A 25,590-nucleotide genomic window follows, 5' to 3' on the forward strand; every position below is an offset into this window, starting at 1 on the left:
ATAGTAAATCTACCCTTTAAATTGCTTCCTAACCAGTTACACCTTATATTTTTCTCATTTCTTGCCTAAATGGCTGAAGAGCCTCCTACACCTTGCCTGCAGCCTTCTTAGGACCCAGTCTACCCCTGGGTTTGCCGTCACAGCAGGTAGCCTTACCCAAAACAAACCATTCTGACCAAGACATCCACTAAGCCCTCTGAGCGGCTCCCATCAGTCTGCAGGAGAGGATCTAAGATCTTCTCTTCATATGAGGTGGTCTTACCTCTCTCTCACCCATTTCTTCTCAAACCATTTGAGCTCAGACGTGAATGTACCACGCTTTCTAAAGTACATTTCTCCTCATCTGCAAAGGGGGAGGCTCCTCAGATGACACTTTCCAGGGTAGCCCCCTTGGCTGCGAACCTCCATGGGGCCAGCAGGCCTTCCTATGCACACTCACAGCATCTGGGCCTGCTGGCAGCACAGACCGAACACAAAGCTAACTGCTCACAGGGTAGGCTCCACTAGCCTGAGGACTCTGAAGGCACAAGACTGTATCATTTAATGCTGCATTCTTGATCCACAATAGATATTTAATGAGTATTTTTATTAAGACAAAAAACTGCTAAGTGCATTTAATTACAAAAGTGTATGTACAAATGCCTCTTTAATATTAAGTAAACATTTTTTTTTGACACTTCACTAATAAGTGACATTTATTTGATCATAAAATGGTGTTGGTTCATTTATGCCACACATACTTACTGCTTAAGTAATACTTTAAGGGGTAAAGAGCACACTACTCTTAGTCATTCTGGCTTTATCATGCAAATGCTATTTAGGTTATATGGGTATAGCAGGCTCTGATAATAAATTCTACATCTGACACATATGTTGCTATTAAGGCATGATAATAATACTTGAATTAAAGATGCCACAATAATTGTGTCACTTCAAAATTACTGTCTCCACATTAAAGTAGTATCTTAAGATTTGGTCAAGCATACAAAAATTCATCATTTCTCACTGGTTAAAAGATTCTCTCTGCCATACAGTCACAAATTCCTATTCTCCCAAAAGTCAAATTCAATGTAATTCTAGAAGAAAACCATGTAATGAATAGGAGTCAAAGAAATGAAGAAAACAGCATATTAAAGCAACCTTCTATACCTGTTGGTAGAAGAAATTCAGAGTTGGCTTGTCTTCAGTAAACTGGTTTAGAAATCCTTTTGGCAAATAACGAATTCTCAATTCATATCTAAAAAATAATTCACAAATAGAACAATTAGAAATAAGTAATTTTCTCAATTTATAGTCTGTAATTACAATATTATTTTGAGTGTAGCATAGCCAACTACTCCAAAATATTATCTAAAAAACAAGTTAAAATATAACCAATTAATTTTCCAATGTTGATTTTTTTATCTTTCAGCAAACCAAGCACCCACAAGTGTCTAGAGCTCAGTGATTCTACTAGGGACTGGGGCACGAGGAAAAGACCAGAAGGTGTCCGGTCAGTCCCACCAGTGCCGTCGGCAGAGCCGCCTGAGACCCATCCCCATGGCTGACTTCACCTGCGCCACACCCAATGGGCTCCTATGTCTGGCTCTTTTCATTCACCAATATGCTCATGAAATTCATCAATTTCTAGTACCTGAAGTTCACTCATAGCTGAACACCCAAAAATTTACCCATGTTACTGTTGGGGGCCATTTGATTTCCACTTTCTGGCTATTAGGAATGACACTGCTATGAGCACTCTTTTCTTTTTCCTCTGATCATAAACAGTAATTTATTTGCTCAGGAAGCCAAGGTTGCGGAATCGTCAAAACAAATTTCATCAGAACATTCTCCTGTACCTTTCCTGTTCTCTCTGTGTGCACACACATTCAAACACTCCTACGCATGGGTTCTGGGAAGCATGTGTATGCACTTCTGTTGGGAATACAGGAAGTGGAACCACTGGATCATATAGGCACACATTAGCTGTGGCCTGAATCAGTCAGGAAGCCCAAACATGGTGCCCACAGGCACCCCCGCCAGCAGCACGGGGTGTTCTGCCTCCTCTGTATCGTCACCTCCACTTGGTATTTTTAACTTTTTGATTTAGTCACTCTGATATTTACTGCAATAGTACACAGTGGTTTTAATTGGCATTTCCTTGATAAATAATGAATTTGGCATTACTTCATACAGTGATGGCCATTTTGGGTACCTTCTCTTGTGATGTGTTTGTTGACATTTTTGTCCTGTTTTCTATTGGGCCACCTGCCTTTCCCACCCCCACCCCGAATGACCTGTAGGCTTTCTTTATGTATTCTGGATGCGAGGCCTCGTTAGACCTAGGGAATACTCTCTTCCACTCTATGGATTGATTGCCTTTCACTCTCTTAATGATATCTTTAAAATTTTTTTTTTTAATCTTTTTACTTTAGTATTATCTTTTGAGGTAGAAGTTCATTATTTTTATACAGTCCTATTCTTTTCCTTTTCAGTAAATTCTTTCAGCGTTTTACTTATAAAATATCTGGCTACTTAAGATTATAAAGACATCTATTTTTTCTAAAGTTTTTGTAACTGACTTTTACAAAATGTGACATGCTCACAAGGAAGAAAATACAAAGTAATGAATATGACTCTCTTGGTTCTGTTAAGGATGGAAAAAATGCAAGATATACACACATGAGTTCTGCTGAGATTTTTGTGTCCATCTTATAAAAATACATAGGTGCTAAACAATTAGGTTCCATTTCACTTTTACTCTTAGAAGGAGTTTAATAACTTACTGCAGATGCTCTACTTTGTAATTATTTATAGAAGCAAAATAGATTTCATTTATTTTAATTTAGGACTTACCAGGCACTTTATGTGCACTATTTCTCTTAATCAACATAATAATCAGAGAACAGAGGTATAGTTATTTGCATCTAGAAGATGAGGAAAATGATGTTCAGCAAGATTAAGAATCAGTTCCAAGGCTGTTCCAGAATCAAACAGGACACGGGACGCTTTCAGTACTAATGGTAGAGAAACAGGTAGAAAGTCAACATGTGGCATCTGGCCCCACGCCTGGGACTCTAACACCCAGCACAGTGCCAGTGATGCTGGTGAAGACACCACCCTCAGGACATCAGCACGTGAAAGGCTGGGATAGGATGAGTCCTTTCAATCAGCAACAGCCCTATGAGACGCAGAAAGAATGTGGCTCTGGATCAAAAACCCCTAGGCTAGAATCCTCCATTACATACTCACTGTGTTGAGCCTCAATTTCCTCACGATGTTGTTGGAAATAAAAATGAGTTTGTCAATGCCTAGAACAGCCACTGGTACATTATAGTAATGGTCACTAAGAGTTATTTAATACTTTAGTAATTACTCAACAATTATTTATTTCAGTACTGATTCCATAGCAGGCACATTTCTAGGGGTCAGTGAATAATGCAGGCCTAGTGCTGGCCCTACACAAGTAAACCAAACAGCAAATATACAAATATCTGTTAGGTGGTAGTAAATGTTATATAAAAGCAAATAAGCAAGGTAAAGGGAATAAGGAAGTTGTACAGTATTATTTCATAAAGGGCAGGTGGTGAAGGACTCTGATCCGGTGATGTGTAAAGGAATGAGGAAGGGAGTTATGCAGTTATGTGCAGGGAAAAGGGTTCGGATTAGATGGAAAAGACCGTGTAAAGAATGAGGCTGGAAGACACGTGGGGTGCCAAATGCACTAGATCCCCTGAGCAAGGGCAGTGAGTAGAAGGGCTTCAGAGAGAGCTGGAATCAGCAGGTGGCAGACCACGGAGGGCCTACATGGTATAATGTGGGGCTCGTTGTCAGTGAGAAGAGGGGCCACTGGAGCACTGTGAGCGGAGCAGCGTCACCACACGACGTGCATTTCTAAGGATTAGTCAGATGATACTATGCAGAACAGAGAACAGGGGCCAAAGGAAGAAGGAGGTGTGCAACCCTGTGAGTAGGAATCATGACCAGGCTGACATTCCACTCCATTTTTGTTGATGGAGAAAAAGCTCTGGGAATCATGTAATAAAGCCAACCAAAGCCCCATGGGAATTAAGAGGGAGTCATGGGAGTCCTCTGCAAGCACATGCCTGAATCAAAGAGCAGAACAGAAACTAAGAGAAGGCACCTCTGGCTTAAAAACAGAGCAGAAAACCAACTGATCTTGCTTCTGGTGGAGGCAGGCAGGTCTTTAGATACTGCTAAGGATTTGGGGCTCTGCTTCAACCCACTATGGTCTAACATATTTCCCCTCCCAGCTCTACTGAAACTCTGCTCAAGTTGCCTAATTTAAGCCCAGTCCATCACGTCACCTCAGTCCCTAACCCACAGCACCCAACTCCACAGCCCACTGGCCCGTGAGTGCTGACGCCCCCACTCCCCCTACTCTTTCATGAAGCTTGCCAGGTTCCTTACACTTTGGTTACTATTCCGAGAGCCTGCTGCATCCTGATACACATTTGCACTTCTCTGCTATATGCCACTCCATACATTTCTGAATAGCAGCTGAATACAACACCCCCATCATCCTTTTGCTTCTACTCCTGTTAATGACACTGACCTCGAACCCCAGCCTTACCACCAGTGATGAGCACCAAGATGCCCACAAACTAACCAACTAATGGTGGAAGGAGAAGGAAAAGGTGGAGGTGTTTTTGAAAAGTTTAATTGGGTGAAGAATTGATCACCCCGACACAGAGAAGGATTAGCTGGCCAGTTTGTGTGTAGTGAAATAAATAAAGTACAGCTTCAAGAAACAACACAGACCCTCCTAAATAATGTGATGTGGATGGCTCTTTCTTAAAATAGACTTTAAATTTTAAAAACCTAGAAGAAGGGGAATAGAAGTTTATCATTTGGCAAAAATTATGGTAATAACAGTTGCAAGAAAGAGTCATCAATGATGCTAAGGTTAGTGGTGAAAATACAACGAGAAACAGGGTATTGGCATAGTTTCAGGATACCCCTCAGAGGCTGTTTCTCAGTTACAAAGGGGAAAAATAGAAATTTATAGTGGAGAAACCTACCCACTACCTTAACCACATGACCCAAGTTAAAACCACAGTAAAGTGAGTCACAGTGTCATTAGGGACTTCCTGATAAAATGCAGTGAGGAGACACATCTTGGGTATGGGATTCTTGCCAGAAAGGCATAACCTCAATACAACCACAAAAAACAATACCAGACAACCCAAATTGAGTGACAAGGTACAAATAACCAGCCAGTATTCTTCAAAAAGTGTCACAGTCACAAAGGACAAAGACAGCCTGAGAAACTGTCCCAGATTAGATAAGACCTAGGAGGCCCGATAGAGAGCAGCAACATGGAATTCTGGACTGGGTCCCAGACCAGAAAAGCTGGGACAACTGAGTGGGACAACTGGAACATTTGAATAGTGTCTATAGATTAACTGTAGTATCGTATCAGTGCTAATTTCCTGGCTTCAATAACTGTACTATACTTATGTAAGATTTTAACATTTAGGGAAGCTACACAGGGCTTTGTGTATCATTTTTGCAACCTTTGATACATATTGAGAATAAAGAGAAATTCCTGTATTCCTAAGACTGACTGTCCTGTAGCTGTGGTGACGAATACCCACCAGTGCCAGTTTCGAACCAACTTGTCACTCATCAGCTGTACAGCCACAGACTTACTCATCTTAGTACTGTTGGTATCTGGAGCAGAAGCAGCCAGTGAAGTTTAAATTAATAAACCAGCCAATCTGGAAGTCTATCCTGTTTCTTAAAGATGTCATTTCCAAACCTGTCAGAATGTTCCTCTGTTTTACTCTTACTGCTGGAAATTTTCTTAAGAACCCTTGTTGAATTTGGTATTATACTGAAAGACTGGCTTTTCAAATTAAGGTGTATTTATATGGAGTGTCACTTCACAATAAATAAAAAACTGTCAAAATACACCTAAAACTTCCTAAACTATCATTATTCATTTTCTTTTGTCATCTTTGAAAAAAGACACCTTTCCTCTAGACAAAAGACTTTTTCTCCTGCAAAGGTCTGGGGGGAAAATGATCTCTTTGCAGAGTGAGGAGCTGTTGAGCAGCAGAGGACAGAGAGGTGCTCAGCAGTTGACTGTGAACCACATCTTGATAACAAGAAGGGTTTTCCTGTTCCCTTGCTCTGTAAAAACTCCACGGTACTTTCTCAAATGTCTTGAGACCTGGCTCTCAAAGCCCTGAACACAAAACCTGACTGGGGCTTTTCCCCAAACACTCTTCCAGCCTGATGATATCTGATTAACCCATTCAGACACCAAACTCCATGTAGGTGATCCCAGATAACTAAAATTTAGTTACCAAGATCTGGTTAACTAGAATTTAATTATCTAAGTTTAAACCTGAAAAGCTTAAATCTGTTTGATGGAAATCTCTCAAAACTGTAGAAAGAAAACACCTGAGTCTGTGGACCCCATTTTCAGTATGCCACCCGAACAAGCTGTATGACCTCAGGAGTCACTAAGCCACTCTAAACCACAGCTTCCTCACAAGTCAAAAGGCAAGGGAGAGTACCTGCTTGACAGGACTATCTTAATTTGATAAAATATGTCAAGTGCTTCTTTGTCAGCACAATGTCTCCTCACAGTCAGCAGCCCAGGGAAATACAGAACACTGGCACTAACATAAACCAGTATTGTTCAGCTCTTAGTGGGATATAAGTTACTACAGCATCATACTGTTTTGCCTCTTGGCTTATTTTACAATCATTACCACTGATGCAATTTTCACATAAACATGTCTTACTGGGTGCCTACTGCCAGGCACGTCTAGAAACCAGGAATAGAGCAGTGAGTAAGACAAAGTCCCTACAGCAGAAAGACTGTATCAGGTAGGCAGTGGGAACTAGAGGCAGAATGGCCAGAGAAGGCCATGGGGAAGAAGAGACCGTGGGACACTTGTTCTGAATGGAGGGAGGGCCAAGCCTGCTGGAAATGGCAGAGGAGCACACTTGGCGGAGTCACAGAAGCTCAGAGGCCCCAGAGAGCAATATGCTTGGCTCGTTTGAGAACCAGTAAGAGAGCCAGTACACGTAGGGTCAAGCAAGCAGCAAGTTCTAAAAGATGAAGGCAGGAACAGATGGGAGATGGAGGGCTGCACTCTTCAATGTCGAGAGAGCTGGCAGCAAAGAAGAGGTCATCAAAGTGGATCCCTGCCCAAGTACCCATGAAAACAGAAAACTGAATTTTCAAAGGGAAACTCACTAGAATGGAGGAAGGGGAGGAACAGCAGAAGGAGATAAGGACTGAGAGGTAATCAAAAACTTTGGGACTGGCTCTGAGTAATGAGGAGCTACTGGAAGTTTCTGAGCAGAAGTCATGGACACATTTCATTGGATGTTTACATTTCAGAAGCTCCATGAGCACATCCTGTGAGCTCCTCCTTAAAAACCCACCCCTGTATGGCTGTTTCTCACTCCTATTTCTGCTTCCCATGTCTACCACATCTTATGGTTTTGGCCTGGGTTATCACAGTAACTTGTTTATTGATTTGCTGTTTGTATGCAATTAAAGTGTGAATTTAATGCCAAATGCAGGTCTAGAGAGAGAGAAAGAGGTCACTGGAACAGCCCAAAATGTAAAGGCTAAGCGAGGAGCAGACAGGAGAACCTCCAATGGAGAGGCATCTGGTATCCCGGAGGCTAAGTGAAGGAAGGATTTAGATGGGAGGAAGTGACTGGCTGCTCAGCTACTGAAGAGAGGGGGACTGGAGGGCAAAGAGCCCAGTGGCTGTTTAGAATAAAGCATTAAGGCCAGTCCCTCAGCGAGCTCGGTGCTTACTTTCAACCATGAGTTATTTGGGAATGTGTTTTTAAACTGATTAATATACTGTTATGTGCAGGCATCTACATGTCTACATTAGAATTACATAATTTAAAAATGGTTTACTGTTGTTTGTATGTTTTAATTATTGAGAGGTAAGTTTTATTATTTTTGCTTTATACAGTTTGAGGAGTGTCTTTAGGAATTTATAAGTCTAAGAATTATATCTATTTCTATCCTTCCTACAATATTGGTGAAATGAGACTCAATTTATTATGAAGTTGCCCTCTGTATCTGCAATAATGCTTTTCTGCCTTAGAAAGCATTTTTAGGCATTTGAGGATATTAATAGAACAATACCAATCCCTCTCACCCCTGGTTAGTGGGTAGTGAAATTCTTTTTACTATTTCTCCATCTGAAGTAGAACAGAACAGAACAATGCCAAGAGAGGACCTCAGATTTTAGTGTTAAACAGTAAGGCTGAGTGTGGTTTTGTGTAATATTTATACAGGCCTCAAATACAAAGAGTTCTGAGATAGACACATGTGTACCTGTGTACTGGATCTTCAGGTAAAATACATTCTTCCTATAAGTCAAATGAAAATGTCTGAACATCGCTGTTGTAGATCTCTCTGACAAAGAGCAGATAGTTGGAATAATTTTTTTAATCACACACAGATAATTTCTGACCATTTACTGTTTGTATACCTGCAGTTATTTCTAAGCCCTTGTTTGTAACCTCTAGTTATCCTGTTTTCCCAAGCTTTCTTGGCCTCCATTTCTTGCCTTCTTTAGGTTATGCATTTCTCTATACCTTCTGACCCACCTACTGTTTAAATTATAAAATCTACTTCTAATGTGTTAGCTGTTGCCCTAATATATAATTTTAAAGCTTAGCTGAGACAGATTCAGCTCTACCTCTCTTCCAACATGCATCCAGTATTTGACCCCTACTTTTGTAAGATAAAAATCAGTTATCATCCTTCTGTTTTTAGAGCCAATGTCTATTTAGATCTGCTCAGGTTTTTGGCTAGCATGCCTTCCTGCACTGAAACAAACCCTCCTTCAGAAATCATTTTCCTATTTCCTGGAGTATACTTATAGGAGGTGCCTGTGGTGGTAACCTGTGAGGAAAACATGTCTAGATCATTCTGTTCTTGAATGGTAATTTAACTGATCAAATACAGGTTGCCAGTCACTTTTTCTCTTCACTTTGAACATCAACCCACTATTTTCTTATCATCTATTCTTGCTGCATATTAGTCTGAATTTTTCTCTGGTTGCTTTTATCACCATCTTTTTCTTTTGTACACTATTTTACTATAATCTGCCAAATAAAACAAAATTATATAGGTTATTAGTCCTGCTTGGGATTTTATGTTAATCCTCTATTTGAGGACTCATGTCATTGATTCTAGAAAATTCTCAGCCATGATTTCTTTGGATTATATCCTCTTCCTCATTCTTTTTAATCTCTTCTTCAAAGTTCCTATCAGAAATGGGCTGACTTTCTCATTCATCATGTTACATAAACTTGATTTCATATTTTCCAGCTCTTCATCTCTCTGTGCTATATTCTGGGCAAATAATCTCAGATCCACATTCCTGTTTACTAATTTTTTAGCTGTATCTAATCTGCTGTTTTACCTATCCAGTGATTTCTAGAACTTGTTTGGTTCTTTTTCAAAGCTACCTGGTTATTTTAAAGTCTCCTGTCCTTTCTGACACCTAAAATTGCCTCTCCTTTTAAGTACAGAACAATCAGTATTAACCCTCACACTCCTGAAAATATCACATGCATCAATTATATCTCTCCTTCATCACTTCCACCTACTATCCAAGCAACCTCAGCTAATCTTACAAGCCTAGCTACGTTCTCGTTTTTAACATTACATGAGCCCTGCTGAGATGGACATGTTGAATATGAGGTCAGACAGCTAGATTAAAGTCAAAGCTGTGTCACACACTATCTGTGTGAATGCAGCCTTAACCGATCTTGCTGAGCCTCAGTTTCCAACTGCGAAATAGGGATAACAGTCATCTTTATCTCATGAAGTTTAGGGAGAATTAAATGAAATACACAAATTCCACCTATGCCAATTATAAACAGCAGGGGCATCACCTGGCTCTTACAGCCACTCAGCGGCGGAGATGCCTCAACAGGGTCTTCATCACCTGCGTTAGTATCACAGCAGGATCTGCACCACCCTTCAGGTGAGCAGGGTCAGCCTGTGTGACCCTGTCCACCTGACTCAGGCTAAATTTATTGTATTTTTAAGGATTCAGGCTCCATGAAGTGAAGAAGTGTCTACTCAATTTTACTTGAAATAAGGTAAAAGAGACTAGCTTAAAAGAACATAAAGAAAGCTCCTACACTCAGATGCTTACATTCAATAAATATGTATTGAACGCTAAGACTATCATTAAAATGAAATGTGCCTCTGACATGTCTACATAAATTAAGAATAGAAGCATGTTAAGTAAAAATACCTACTGGTATTTTAAACAAACTTTAAGATATTCTTACTTTTTAAACACTTAATTGATTAACTGGCTAAATTGCTGGAGGTCAAATCTTCACTAGCCATTGATGCAACCCAATCAAATTACTTCTTCATGCAATATTTTGTTAGCTCTGTTTGAGCTATTTGATAAATCTAAAAATAGAAGTATATTTCCTTGCTGAACTCTTTAACTGGGACAAGATTATTTTCAATTAGAGATTTATTAACCCAAACATTTTGCTGGGAAGTGACTGGTGGTTGCCATGGGGGAAGAGTTGGGGTGGGTGGAGGGGATGAGGGGGATAAAGGGGCACAAAAATTCTCAATTGTAATAGAAGTTGGTCACAGGGATGGTAGGTAGTACAGCATGGAGAATACAGCCAATGATTCTGTAACATCTTGCTGTGTTGACAGGTATTAGCCACACTAGAGGGGGTGAGGATTTAAAATGTGGGTAATTGGTGAACAACTGTGTTATATATCTGAAACCAATATAAGATTGTATATCAACAATACTTCAATTTTAAAAAAAAGGTCTACTCTGATTTAGATCCTTGGACTGAAGGTTGCTAACAACTGAACATGGCCTGCCACTGCCTTTCTTGCAGCAGTGTCACTACAAACAAGAGGATCTGTGCAAGAAGCCCGTCTTGACAGGTTGTACTTCCTGCAAAGGTGTTTTTGCCGTGCCATCTTCCACTAACATATTGACCTACTTAATAGTGGAAAAAATATTCGGAGAGAACCAGAGAAAGGACAATTATAGGGATTCTTTTAATTCACCTCAAACTATTTCAGCCTTGTTAAGGGGGGTATCAGAATTACTAGGAGATCACTTCCTAATTGAATGTTGTATGTGCATATTGAATCTACCCCATGTTCTTCAGGCAAGTAGATGCTGGCCCAGTAAAGCATGCCATACAGCCCATCAGTGAGATAACTGGTATGGTCTTGTCAGGGTCCATCAAGTCCCACTGCACAGAAGGAAGCTGACAGAACAGAAGGTTCAAGAATCAGGGCTTGACTTCTTAGAACAGAGGCTAAAAGCAAGAAACAGAGGTTGGAACCAAGTAGCACAGACAAGAGAAGTGTGACTACCAAAAGCCCATCACAAAATTTGATGGCTCAAGCCATCCAAGTCAGTGGCACCCAGAAGACAGACTAAAGTCTAGAAAAGATCCCTGGTTAATGATTCCCACTTTATTTACACAGGAGTCATAATGACAATCAGTGTGAAAATTAAGCAAAGATATTCATCCCCTTGTGTGTGGTTTATATGCAAAACAAATCAAGTGTGAGTCACACCAAAGTAGGTTTGTATTCTTACTTCCACTCCTCTGGTGGGTGTGCAAGTTCATACTTCTCCCTCACATTGGAGACACCCATATCCAAATGGAGCCAGTGAACCTCCTCTGACCGCAGGTGACTGAGGCGGAATCCATAGCAGGCCACGTGCTTTACTTTGTGACTGTCCACTATCTTCTGAATGATGCCCTAAAACATACCCCCCACAAAAACGACTGTTATAAACAAAAAAACTGCATGCTAAAATTAATGCAATGTTCATTTCTATTAGTTAATTAGAAATCTTTGGTAAAAGTGTATCAAGTTAAATAAATTACTTAACTTTACTTAGGAATCTTTTTCTCAGAAAGTATTTTTATGAGCAAGAAAGTTTTGAAGAAAACACAAAAAGAGGCTCTTCTCTTTTCTTTACTGACACACAAGGCATGGGAACTAGAACACGCTTCTGTTGCTCCACCCCGGCGTGACCCCCAGAGCTTGCTAAGGCCACCCACCGGTGTCACTTGCTGAGGACTACACCTGGGGGGTTACATTTTCTGAACCAAGGACAGCATATTGTTTGACACCAGGCTGCAAACTTAATACCATTTCCTAAAAACACACATTTAGAAACATTCAATTGAGGCTACATTTCTGATAATACTGGTGGTAAATGGATCACCAATTACTTGAAGCTGGGCCTACCCAATCTGCTACTTGCTCTCTATCTAGACTAATACACAGCAATCTAAAATAGTCCTGGATCTAATGCTTCTAACATGTGTGCCCCATGGGTTCTGAGATGAGGGCAGACTCTGGCAGAGGAAATCAGGGGAAATCCCTCGAGAGTGTGAAGATTATCCAGGAGCTGTGGAAAGGGAAGCATTCCATCTGTTTCTTCCTCTGTACCTGCACAGGTATCAAAGTCGTGTGTGTACTTGTGAACAGGCAGCAGACGTGAAGACATGCTTGGGAAAACAGCAGCAACTGCCTGCTGGTCCCACATGAGGGTATGCTGATCACACCCACTGCTGTCTTCTCCATCTTTAAGACCATTAATACGTTTTTTAAGTGATGTTGATATTAACATGAAAACATCTACTAACATTATCACTGGTTTTTAAGAAACAGCAATTAACTATTTATCACAGAACTATCATAGAAGCTGTCACAGAACTTAGAAGACACTTCCAAAGTTCCTGCACACACTTCCGTTATTACAGCAGGCTGCTGTTGATAATACAATTAAGGATGTTCCCAGCCTGACTCATAGACATAACAACATATATTGGCTTTTAGACTTACTCAGTCCCCAGGACAAGGCTGTGCATTGAGCATGGGAGATGAAGGGAGTAAACATGGCATCAGACAGAACACATGAACAGAGGGCCAGGATGCAGGAGGCAAAGACAGCTTCATATAGCAGCCGAAGTCTCAGTAGGACAGGATGTTTACAGCCTACAAAGGCTCTGGGTGGACCTGAGAGAGGCATAAAATACCCTTTCTGGCTTTTGGATTTAAGGCCTCAATTCTGGCAGGACCCCTGTGAATGATGCTGTAGGTTTTGCCCTACCCAAGGGCACCCAGCCAAGGGAGCCAAAATTCATCCTGAGCTCCAGCCTTCAAATCTTGAAGGGTGGGGAATCTGCTCAGAGGAGGGAGCCTCTTTTACTAGTGATTCTCTCAAAGGTGACTCCTGCAGCTTCTCCTTGCCAACACACAAATCCCTGGCAAACTGCAGGAGCTGGCACGTCTTCCAAATTCCCACAAAAGCACCTTTGCCTCCCTGTCCCAGCTCTGCCAGTTCACTACGCCATGCACACCAACATCAGTTACCCTTGCTAACGCCCAGTCTTGAGCATGTCCTCTCTCAGCCTCAAACCAGCTCACTGCTAATAAGACTATAGAGCAGCCTCTCTGCTGTTGGGGCTACAACTCACGTCTGTATCTAGACGTCTGTCTTTGTACATTTGGTCTCTCCTCCCATGCCACAGAGTGTAGGTGCAAGGCACAGACCGTTTCTTCTACGACCATTTGCTTCAACAGCCTAGGAAATACCCCACCTTCTCTGGGTGCCTTCCCTGATGACCCCTAGCAAAGGTAACCTTCCTGTCCTCTGAACTAAGGGACGCACAAAGGGGCCCACCTGCAGAGCAGCAGGACCAGTTAAAGAGGTTTTGTCCAGAACTGTGGTGCTTATTAGTGGAAAAGCAGGTTCCTTGTCTTGGAGTTTCATGGAGTAGACAGAATTTTAGTCAGCTTGATCACACTGCTGGAAGACACCCAGAACGATGTCAAGTTTGGCTTAGTGTAACAATGAGCTCCCATACTGTAAAACTTCCTGATTCAACAAAGCTCAACTTTCACTCTCCACCAAAAAATTAAAAGTAATAAACACACAGGTGTTTCCTTTTATCTCACGTTTTGCTTTTTTATTAAACTTCCACAGCATGTTCAATCCTATTTCTCAATCTCTAGTACTCTTACAAACCTCATCTCTGACTCAGTTCAGACAGCAGCTGAGATTATAAATATACATACAAGGTACTTAAATATTTGATGCTGAATGCATATATTGAGTAACTTAAAGAATTTTGAGAGTCAAATATTCGGTTCTGTGTAACTGAAAAATAACTGAGAACTAAATATTTAGTGAAGAATGCATACTCAAAAAATACTACATTGCTATGATATGGAAATATATGTATATATTATTAACATGCATTTAGAAAAGTGATGTCTGTAGAAATAGTAAGACAAAGATTTATAATATACCATTCACGGTAGCTGAATTAAATTTCAATTTCTCATCCTGGCTTTGAATGCTCATGAAAATCTCATCCTACAGTATACAAAGTCAAACCTAGCTACTCTCCATTTATCAATTTATATCATAATCCCAGGCTTTGGAAATATACAGTTTTCCTCAAGTCTGATATTAGACATTCAGAGTAAAAGAGTTCTTCTTAAGGTTAAAAATAAAAGAGGCAGTGTCTGCATCGTACTTTCATCTTATCAAAAACATAGCATTCAGCATACAGAGCCATTTTACTATTGTGAATAGTTATTTTCATGTTTACTTCCTTGTTTGGGGGGAAAAAGGGAACTGGAAATGTCAGTAATACTACTATTAGCATCATTCTAGCTGTGGTCACACATATTTCTAGAAGCACTGTTTAGAAATAGGCATGCTGGGTCCAAAGCTACTTAAAATGTGACATTTTGTAAGTACAGCCAAAATGTCCAAAAACAAAACTAGGCCAATTACACAAGACAAACGGTGCTAAAGCCTATCCTTCATCCCATGCCAGTGCTGGAAAATCAGTCTTAAAGTGTTTTTCGATTTGATGGAACAAAAAAAAAAGGGAGGAGAGCATTTTGCTGTTGTTATAATTTACATTTCCCTGATTACTTAGTAGTGAGATAAGGCTGTAATTTCGTTTCTAAAATTTTTATGATTTTGCTTGGTTACTTATTTTCTGGACAGTCTTTGAAAAGAAATGACCTTTTCCACTGGTAGACGTCCTGCAACCCTTCCTTCATGTTCATTCATTCAAAAATGTGCACTTACTTACTCGTTCAATGAACATCTAAATGCCCACTCATGCATGGTGCTAGCAATACACTGATGGTTAAGACCTAATCCTTACCCTCAAAATCCATAGCATCTAATAGGAGAAAGATATGATAATGAATCCATGCAAAGGGGTTAAGAGTCTGTAGGAAATGTGAGGGTATTGATATTTTTAGCTAGCTCCTCCAAGTAATTTTCAAGATTCATTAATTATGAGAGATATCTGAGGCCACACATACTGTTCTTAACTCTGTTCATCTCTTTTGCTCCTAAGAACTATCAAGAACAAACATCCTTATTGATATGTCTTTTATAAATGTCCAGTGGCTATTTTTCTGTTTCTCTTTCAGATACTTCTCACATTAGAAAAGGAACAGGGCCTTACTGTTCTTTGATTGTACTTGTACTCGTGGGAACCTACTGTCACTGTTACCAAAAAAATAGAAAATCTAAGTCTTGTTCTCCAACAACTAGTACATCGCCTCCTCCTGGTTCAGCAGCAGATCGGTAGTCCTCCTAAAAGTCACCGAGACAAAGCATGCCCTTTTGTCTCTCTCTGGGTCATGTCACTCTACTGGTGCCCTATTGCTGCTGTAGCAAATGACCACACGCTTATGGGCCTAAAATAACACAAATATATTACTTTCCAGTTTTGCAGATTCCAAGTCTGAAATGGCTTTCACAGGGCTAAAATTAAGGTGTCAGCTTAAATGTGCTGCTTTCTGGAGGCTCTAAGATGGCCTTTTCCGGCTGCTGAAGACACCTGCAGTCCTTGGCGTCTCTTCCCCTTCCTCCATCTTCAAAGCCAGAAGCACTGCATCTGACCCTCTTCCACTAACCTTCCTTGGACCACAGCCAGAAAAGGTCTGCTGCTTTTACAGACTTCTAATCTTCCCATTTCAAGATCTGTAACCTTAGTCATGTCTGCCACATAAGGTGACAAAAGGGACTACAATGTGGGCATCTTCTGTGGCCATATTCTGCCTGCCACACTCATCATTTCGAGCATTTGGTGGTAAAGGTTCTTCCTCCTCAAGCTCTCCTGCCTCGCATTCCCCTCAACACCACCTTTGATTCTTTTTCCTCCCTAGGCTTCTTTGTGGGTGATACTCTCTATCCATTAAAGGAATATTTTAACTTTCTAAGACCTCTGTAGTCCTTTCATGCACCAAAATTATTTGAATCTGTAATCAGTGTTCAGGTTTCTAAATGCACATTCACCTGATCCTCTATCAGACAGAAAAGCTTACATTTACAAAACACATGCAGCTTTGAGTGACAACATCTGACAGCAAACACTAATGACCTGGGGGCTGGTGCAGACAAAGTCCTCTAGGCAAGTGTCCAAGGCTAACCTCATGGAGAGGTGCCTGAAGGATTCCTTCCTTTACAGCTAGTAGCCATTCTTAGTACAGGAAGCTCTGCTCCCAGAACACATAACTTCCACACTCACAGAATCCCAAACGCCCCTGTGTTTTCCCATTCCAGTCAGAAAGCTGACTTTTGAATTGATCCTATTACTCTCCAGTGCTATTCTTCCCATTACAAGCTTGGTAACGATAATCAGTACAATCCAGCCAAGGATATTCACCTTTCAGCAAACTACATGGGCCACATTAATGTCGTTTACTTCCTATTAAGAGATTCATGTGATGATGTCACCTTTTTCTAGTGGCTCCTGATGGGGACTGAAAGTTGAGTGTGCTGTGTATTTAGAGAAGTTCATTGAGGCTATTAGTCAATTTTAAGATGCTTTCAATGTGACAAGAATATTGTCCAAGAACTCAGTAGCTACTTAATCTTTGGCAGAACATTATGCTGCACTTGCCTAGATTTGGTATATGGTTATAAAATTAGTTACTCTAGGCCTTAAGACTTAAAAATAACAATTATAAAGTAGGAATGAAGGTTGAACAGAAATCTCAGTAAGTACAGGTATGGACTGGATAGGTATAATCTTTGACTATTCAATTTTTTGGTGTTCATTAGCCTGTTAAGACTTTCTACTTCTGCAACCAATTCTCCTAATTTATATTTCTGTCAGAACTACTCCATTTCATCTAGGATTTTGTTTGAAAAGGTACTGGCCGATCCCATCTTGTGTGCCTGCTAGCCACTGCTGAAGATGTTGGTGATGATACCATGAGGCAGGACGGTCCCAGTCTAGTCGGAAGCAGGTAATAAATGAGCAAACAAATCAAGAAACAAGACAATTTCAATAAGGAGAGAATATCTGAAGAAAATACAACAAAACAGGGCGGTGGTGAGCAGGAAAGGTGGACGAGAGGGAGCACTTGGGCTACACAGACATGCAAGGCAGTGAATAAGGGTGGGCATGGGAAATCAGATGAGGATGGTGAGCAACGAGACAGATCCTGTGGCTCCTAGCAGACATCTGAAGGAATCTGGCTTTCCTCTGAGAGAAATGGGGAGCTCCTGGAGGTTTTGAGCAAATTATTGATTACAAGACTGACATATTAGAGAAACAGTCCAGAAAGCAAGAAGTAACAGTGAGTGACCTGCAGGCCAAAAGGTCACAGGGCATGATGGGGAGAAGAGGGTTAGGGTCTCTTGAATGTTCTAAGTGAGACAAGCAAGTCACAGCAAGGTTCTGAGTGGAGGAGGGATGAGATCTGGCTCTCTTTTTAACAGATTTGTTACAGCTGCTAAGTTGTGAACAGATGGAAGGGTTAAGCAGGGATGGCAGGATGGCAGGAGACCATATGATAATCACACGAGATGGTGGTAACTCAAAGGGAGGTACAGCAGTGGAGGCCATATGAAGTAGGTGGATTCTAGGTAGATTTTGAAGATATTTGAAGATAATGTGGACAGGATTAGCTAACATGTTCGATGCAGAATATAAGTAAAAGAGGAGTGAAAGACTCTTCCAAGGGCCCTGAGTGCAGAAAAGAAGGGGAAACCCTTAGACAAGTACTAGATGGTTCTTTGGGAGTAAGAATAATAAAGACAGAGGTCAGATGCAGTGATGTGGCACTGCTCTTAAGTTGAGAATGAAACCAACTGGAATGGGGATACAAGTGTGGAAAAGGCAGAGATGGATTTTATGGTCACAGATTTCAGAGACCAGGAAGACGTAGGAGAGACGCAAGGGAGATGACAGGCAGCCAGAGGAGTGGAGGGCCGCTGCCTCTTGCATCCTACAACAGCGCCTCCTTCTGGGATCGCTGTTTTCCATGTTCCACTGTGTAATCGTCCCTTCAAAGAAGGCCTATGGTGTTAGCTTTCCACAGCCTTATTTCTCTACAGATGAGTCCATTCCAGTTTTCGTGGTTAGTGGCTTATCTGGTGCAGACTTCTGAGGCACTGGCTACTTGCCCAAGGCCTCTGAAGATGTGCCAACGTGTTCCTGCATCTGGCATCGCTGATGAGGAATCTGGGGTAAATGGCATTCTTATTCCCAAGTGGGGGACTTCTCTGTAGAATTTGGAATTTTCTCTACACTCTTATTATTCTGAAGTATCACCACAATGTTTACAGATGTCCAATCTTCGTGACTATTATCCAGCATGGGTTCATTTTGGCCCTTCTGGATTGACCCCATATTTATCTCGAGATGCCTGGAGCATGACACCAACAGTCAGCTGAAGCTATGGCCAAAAGAAGTGAAGTCCTCAACCATGGGCTGATGATTATTTAGGCAGAACATTCCAGCCTGTCAGCAGTGGTCAGTAATCATAATTGGATTCAGGACTTGCAATTTTGGTGGGGAGTGGGCAGTTCCACACTCGCGGCTGGTTCTGTAGATGGAACGTGGCTGCACGCCCATCTTCCAGATCCCACCATGAAAGGGCTTTAGATCTCTTCAGGCCCAGGTGCTGCACTCATGGGCCAGTGGCTGCCTGTGAGTATCCAAGGCCAGCATGAGACCAGCACCTGAGAAGAGGTCCCTCTGCAAGTGTCGCTTCTGTACCGCTGCAGTTGCACACTTGCCCATGAACAGGAGTCCTATGAATCTTTGCAGCAATGAAGCTAACTAATGTATAATTAGCACATATATGTGAAAGGAATGACATTTATTAATTGGATCATGCAAAATAAAACCTCTAAGTAAATCAGTGCCAGAAACCGGACATTTCCTTAATCTCTCAACCCCTCCAGAGGTTTTGGTTCTTCTGAGTCAGCAGTCTCTGTAATAATTACTCTCTGCACAGCACAACTGTCCAGCAGAAATATAAGGAATGCCACACATTTAAAATTTCTAATAGTGACATTAAGAAAAAGGAAAAGGAGAACAGGTGAATTCAATTTTATATTTTATTTAACCTATTATGTCAGGAACATCATCTGTTCAACATGAAATCATAACAAATTTGAGATATCTTACATTCTTTGTCTTATTAATCTCTGAAATCTACTGTGTATTTTTATACTTAAAAAACATCAATTCAGAGTAGCTACATTCAAATGTTCAATAGCTGGGCATGGCCACCCTATCAGGCAGTGGAGCAATAGAGAGTCTAAGACTGGATTAATTACCCAGCAGTAACTCTGGGTAATGAAAGGCCACTCCCGTTTGTGACATGGTTGGTGTGGCTTGCTCTTTGCTACTATTAAATGGTCCACCTCTTTCTGCCAATTGACTGCACTTCCACTCTTACTTATCTCCCAACCCCGTTTCTGTTCTAAAGTCATCAGGCCCTCAGTGCTGCCATGATCTTATTCCTACCCAGCAATATATGCTAGTTTGTGGGTCCAGAACTGTCCTTTATTTGATGCTTCTTCTTGGGGAGAAAAATGTCACAGACATGTTCTTTAGTACTATTTTGTTCAGATGTACAGATCCATCCATTAATTTATAATTAAAATACTGCATTTTCACACATCACAGTATTAAATGAAAGTGGGTTAGAGTAATACCCACCTTCTGTCACAGTGACCCAGTATCATGCGGATTTTATGCTACTCTAGGAAAGGTGAATCAATGCCAACTGAGATTTCTCTGTCTCAAGCTGAATATCATCAACTGCTAAGGTTACTAAATTTCAAACATTTGTCAATTACTATGAAATAAAACAACCTGCTTTTTGGGCATAAAGATTTGTTCATATTGATCTTCATAAAAGTTTGACAAGTATGTTTTCATAATTTATGTATTTCTATTTGGTTTAAATTTTTCTTCATAATATCAATGTTTTGATGTCTGGTAAATTTTTAACATTGGCTTAAGCTCACATGTGTCCAGTGATCACCGCATCTCTCCAGGGTATAAATCCTCATGTGCAGTAAATCTGATACTAAAACACATCTGTCATGGAGTCTTTCCAAGGTGAATTTTCTGATACAATGTATCTTGAACATTTTCTAAATGTATTGTCAAATTCATAATCTTTGACAGGTTCCTCTCCTGTACAAATGCTCTGAAGTTTATTAAGGCTGATGCAATGGTTTAAAGAATTTCCTCACTCATTTTACAAAGACTAGAAAAGACTACAAGAATCTTCCCATAAAGGTTACATTTGCAAGGTTTTTCAGTGTACAATATTTGAAATATACCATTAAAATGTGAGTTCTGATTAATGTTAAGGTGGAATACTGGCTGCTGGCCTTTCTACAAAGTTGACTGTGTTTGCAAGATTAAATATAAAACAGAACTATAGGAAAACTAGATAATTCCAGTAAGCTTCATAAAAAGGAGACTATTATGTTTTGATTATAGCACATGAGTACATTGTTTAATAATGAATGATTCTCCTCTTAATAATTAATCCCATTTGAATAATCAGGATTGCAGTATTACAGACATAACAGGAAATTACATATAATTCACAGGAAATTACATATAATTCAAACATAATATTGTATTCTTAAGTTTAAATTCTACTGAACTCTCTATTTTGCCTAAAAATTATTAAGGCATATTAAGTTAAAGAGGAGCAAATTAATTAGTTTCATTATTATAAAAACAAAGGGTAGAAAAGACATATCTGTTCATCCTGATCACTGGACACTTGTCCTCCTTAAAGATCAGTATGGACTAAGTAAGGTGGGGGGAGGAGGGGTTTCTTTAACACTGATCCAAGTGAAAACTTACATTCTGAACTCACAGTGCTGCCTCTGCTCCCTCTCTGCAACCTTTGTTTCCCATGTTCTTCTCCCACAGTTCTTTACCTCGAGCTCTGACCCACCGCTCCCAGGCCAGTGCCTCCGCTGGGAGCTAGCCCCCGGCCTCCTTGTCATCAGGAATACCCCAGGAAGCTCTCTGGGTTGTAGTGCACTGAAGGCCATGGGTGTCTCTCCCAATAAGACTGTAAGCTGTACAAGCAGGGACCTTCTACATCTCCAGAACCTTGCCAAGTATCTGCTATATAGAATGTATTCATCTGTTTCTTAAGAATCTTATCCTATTTGAAGTCATGCAAATACCTTCAAAATTACACTTTCTAGAAAATAGTTTCTTATTTCATAAATATTAAACTATTTTAATTGCTTTGTTTCTTTGGTCCCTCAAAGAGTTAAGAAAAAGAAAAACAGGACAGAAGCACATGTCAATGGCACTATGTGAATAACATTATTCAGTTACCTTTCTCTGAATTTTACAACAGTTAAAACTGGTCACTCACATATTAGCAGAACAAATACTACTTTTTAAAAGTTAACATCTCTGCAATGTGGGAGCAAAAATGATTACTGTATCTTTTTTGGTATGGGCCATTAACATTTAACCTAAATATACGCTGGGGGTGCCTCCTAGGAAAACTTAACTTACCCTGACGTCAGTAGCGTCTCCATGCCTGATAATACTGGCCCAAGTAGCTGGCTCACTGTTGCTTTCAAAATAATGAAAGACCTTTAACACACGCTCCATCGCCCCAGGGGAACGTTCCACCCCTGTACCCAGGTGAGTCTTGGTACTGGAATTCGGTGTGTGATTCAAGTTTGGATCAAGGTAAGCAGCTGCCATTATTTTGCTAGATGCTAGGTATCTGTCATATTCTGTAAGAGAAAAAAATAAATTTCAGTGTACAATATTTGAAATCTACCATTAAAATGTGATACACTGATACTGATATTAATAACCTGTTCTATGTTCCCTCCCTGTGGTATGATATATGCAGAAGGTGAGCCTGAGTGGGACCCAACTACCAAGATAATCAGTCTTCCCCAGCACCCAAAGCACCACCTGGCTCAAGGTAGCAAATAAAATAAACATTTGTTAAACTGACTATTAAAAAACCAGGAGTCCTATTTCAGCCCTGTGGAAAATTCACTGTGTTAGCTATAAACAATGTAACTTAACCACCCCTCCCTCTCCAACCACTTTAAATCATAGCCTGTAAATTTGTGGGGAAATCTCACAGGAAAGACAAAATGTTGATTTTGTTGCTTATTTTGAAAAACTTTTACATGAGATACAAGTTCTTTCTTCATATGACAAAAATTCAATGAGTAGTCGTTAAATGTACGAGGCACTGGTAATGAAAAAAGTTAAAACAAGGTCCTCTTGTGCCTCATATCAAATTTACCGAGTATCATAATTCTTCCAAGTGGTAAAGATACCTCAAGACAAATGCTGGGCATAGAAGCTACAGGGCATAAATATGCAAAGAAATAAAAAGCTAACCATTTCAAACAATAAGGCTTCTCTCTCACTTACCAACTTTACATTTCCCTGTATGGCCCCGGAAGATGACTGGTTAGCCAGAGATGGGTAAGATTCCTCAAGGGAGGAACAACCTAAGACAGGCACAGTCGCAGGGGGGCCATCAGGAGAGAAATTGGGGATCAACAGAGGTGAGGCTTAGAACCTCATCCCCCCTGTTCTGAGAGAAATCTTCTGCATACGTGGATGTTTTATTGCCCTTGTCTAGCTTGGATTAACACATAGTCTACAGGCACACACCTGATCATCTACATTTGCTCTCTTACAACACTAAACTATGTTTTCTACCTTTATCTTGTATCTACCTACCACTTCAGCATTTTATTAAAAATAATAATAATAAAGAGAGAAATGTGGTATCCACATATAAATCAAGTATAAAAACCAAATGAGTATTCATATTTGAACTGACTGTGTATAGTTCATAATGCATGAGCAAAACCGAAAGTTTCTATGTTGACTGCCCTTGTACTGTTCACCATGTAAGAACTTATTCACTATGTAAGAATTTGTTCTCCATGTAAGAACTTGTTTGTTATGCCTCAGAAGATTGGAGACTGACGAAAATTAGGCTTGGGGTGGATTAATGATTGTGCATTGAGCATTGACTCCCCTATACAGAATTTTATTGTCGTTAACAACCATTTGATCAATAAATATGAGAGATGCCCTCACACACACAAAAAAAAAAAAAAAAAAAAAGGACAGACTTCCAATGGTAAAATAAATAAGTAACCGGGATGTAATGTATAGCATAAGGAATATAGTCAAGTTATTGTAACAGCTTGGTAGGGTGATAGCTGGAACCTAGAATTATGTATATAAATGTTTTATCACTGTGTTGTACACTTGAAACTAATGTAATGTAATACTGTGCGTCAACTACCCTTCAATAAAAAATAATTATTTAAAAACAAAAAAAAACAAAAAAAAAACAAGGTCCTCTTGCTCAGTCACTTAGTAGAGGAGTCAGACATGCCACATAACAAACAAGCACAAACAGCATCAATAGCGAAGTGTTTCAGTGGGGTGAAAGGACTCCACTTGAATGTGAGGGAAAACTTGGGCAAGGTTACAACTCTCACTGTGATAACTCAGAAACACAGATTAAAAACCACCCAAACAGTGCAGGAGCCAGATGCACACTGTGGACGGGGTGGGAAAGCGCGGCCATTGAGCTTGGTCTGACCGCCACACCAGACACGTCACCCAACTCTTCCTTTCCAAGTGAAATATTTACTATGATTGACCACATGCCGGGTGGAAGATTAAGATTCAATAAATACCAAAGGACAAAAATTGTTCAAAGTATGTTCTGTGTCTGGCATTAGGCTGGACAAGATAACTAGAAAACCCCCAGCTGCCTGAAAATTAAGCGCTGCATTTCAAGTAGCCCATTGGCCAAAAAGGAACCTGAAGTGTTCTGAATGGAATGACGCAATAAGAGAGAACACCAGAACTAGATGGACAGGGGGTGTGTGCAGATTAAAAGCTACACACTTATGTACATGTACTAGAAATGAAGATTGGCAATCAGTGATCTAAATATCCATATCAAACAGTACAATTTAGAAGCTGAATAAAATCAAGTTATTTCTTTAAAAATAATAACGCAACTGATAGACCTATGGCAAGACTAAGCAAGGAAAAAAAGAGAAAAGGCACAAACTGGCAATATTAAGGATGAAGGAGAACAGATAAGAGAATATTATAATATAATAAGAGATAATATAGAATATCAAAATATTAATAACAGAATATTACGGACAACTTTATGCCAATGAATCTAAAAATTTACATGCATGCACAATTCCTTGCGAAGTTTAAGCAAAAACTGAAACAATATAAAATCTAAATAGACCAATTCTATTAAAAAGTCAGTTTGTAATAAAAATTCTTCCTACAAAATATATGAATTCTTCCAATATTTTAAAAAAGAAGTACATTAACCTTACAGAAATTCTTCCAGAGAATAGGAAACATTCCTGATTTGTTTTATGAGACCAGCAAAAAACAGTGACACAAAATCTGAGGACAACATGAGTCATAAAGGGCACAAATCAGTGTTTCTGATAAACACAAGTAAAAATTGTAATGAAGTATTAACAAATTTAATCAGGCAATATGTAAAAATAATGTATTATGACCAAGAGGAATTCATTTGAGGAGGACAAAAGTGGTTAAACATTCAAAAAGCAATAATGTTTAGAGCAGCTTTATTCATCACAGCCAAAACTTGGAAACAATGGAGATGCCCTTCAGCAAGTGAATAAACAAACTGCAGCCCATCCAGATAATGGAATATTATTCAGTGCTACAGTTCAGTGCTTTCATCAAAACCCTATTTGTGCAACTTTTCCACCGAGTCTTCCTGGACTTTCCAAACCATCTACATCTCATTCCATTAACAACAACCCCCCTCCCCTGCTGGTGGTATTCCTATCTGTCTTTTTTATTAGTCTTGAGGAGTTTGAGATCCCAGCATCTGGGTCACCTCTTTGGAAGTCACAAAGCAATAGTCTGGCCACTGTGAGGGGTGGTCTCAACTACGAAATGAGAAGTCCCAAGGGAGCTGCTTTCTGCTACACTGACTATCCTGCTTCCAAACAATGGAACTGTGTGGTTCTGTACTTGTTTGTGACCCATGGCTAAAGTTATACAATTGGGACTGCCAATTCTGTGTGTCTCTACATGAAAAAAAGCACCTCACTCTCCTCATCATGAAAGGCAGGCTTTTACAGGGTTTTGTAATTGTAGCAATAATCTGAAGCCAGTTGTACTTTTTTTTTTTGCTTTTTCTTTATTTTTTTTATTTTGGTTTCATTAATATAT

At 40.0% G+C, this 25,590-nt stretch overlaps 1 protein-coding gene across 11 annotated transcripts in view; it reads right to left on the reverse strand.

Moving 5' to 3' along the window:
• Nucleotides 1-25,590, reverse strand: part of PTK2 (protein tyrosine kinase 2) — a 294,240-nt gene that overhangs the window by 166,533 nt on the left and 102,117 nt on the right. For 10 of the 11 annotated variants that reach the window (XM_057497658.1, XM_057497652.1, XM_057497654.1 and 7 more), the window contains 3 exons: nucleotides 21,865-22,091; nucleotides 11,604-11,770; nucleotides 1,150-1,237 (listed from right to left, as the gene is read on the reverse strand). In XM_057497658.1, coding sequence (XP_057353641.1) covers nucleotides 1,150-1,237; nucleotides 11,604-11,770; nucleotides 21,865-22,091 — 482 coding nt within the window. Of the gene's footprint in view, nucleotides 1-1,149; nucleotides 1,238-11,603; nucleotides 11,771-21,864; nucleotides 22,092-25,590 lie in introns of those variants that run through there. The other variant, XM_057497659.1, reaches the window with a different exon arrangement.

Source organism: Manis pentadactyla, chromosome 3 (assembly GCF_030020395.1).
Source record: "Manis pentadactyla isolate mManPen7 chromosome 3, mManPen7.hap1, whole genome shotgun sequence".
In the NCBI taxonomy this organism is placed as follows: Eukaryota; Metazoa; Chordata; class Mammalia; order Pholidota; family Manidae; genus Manis; species Manis pentadactyla.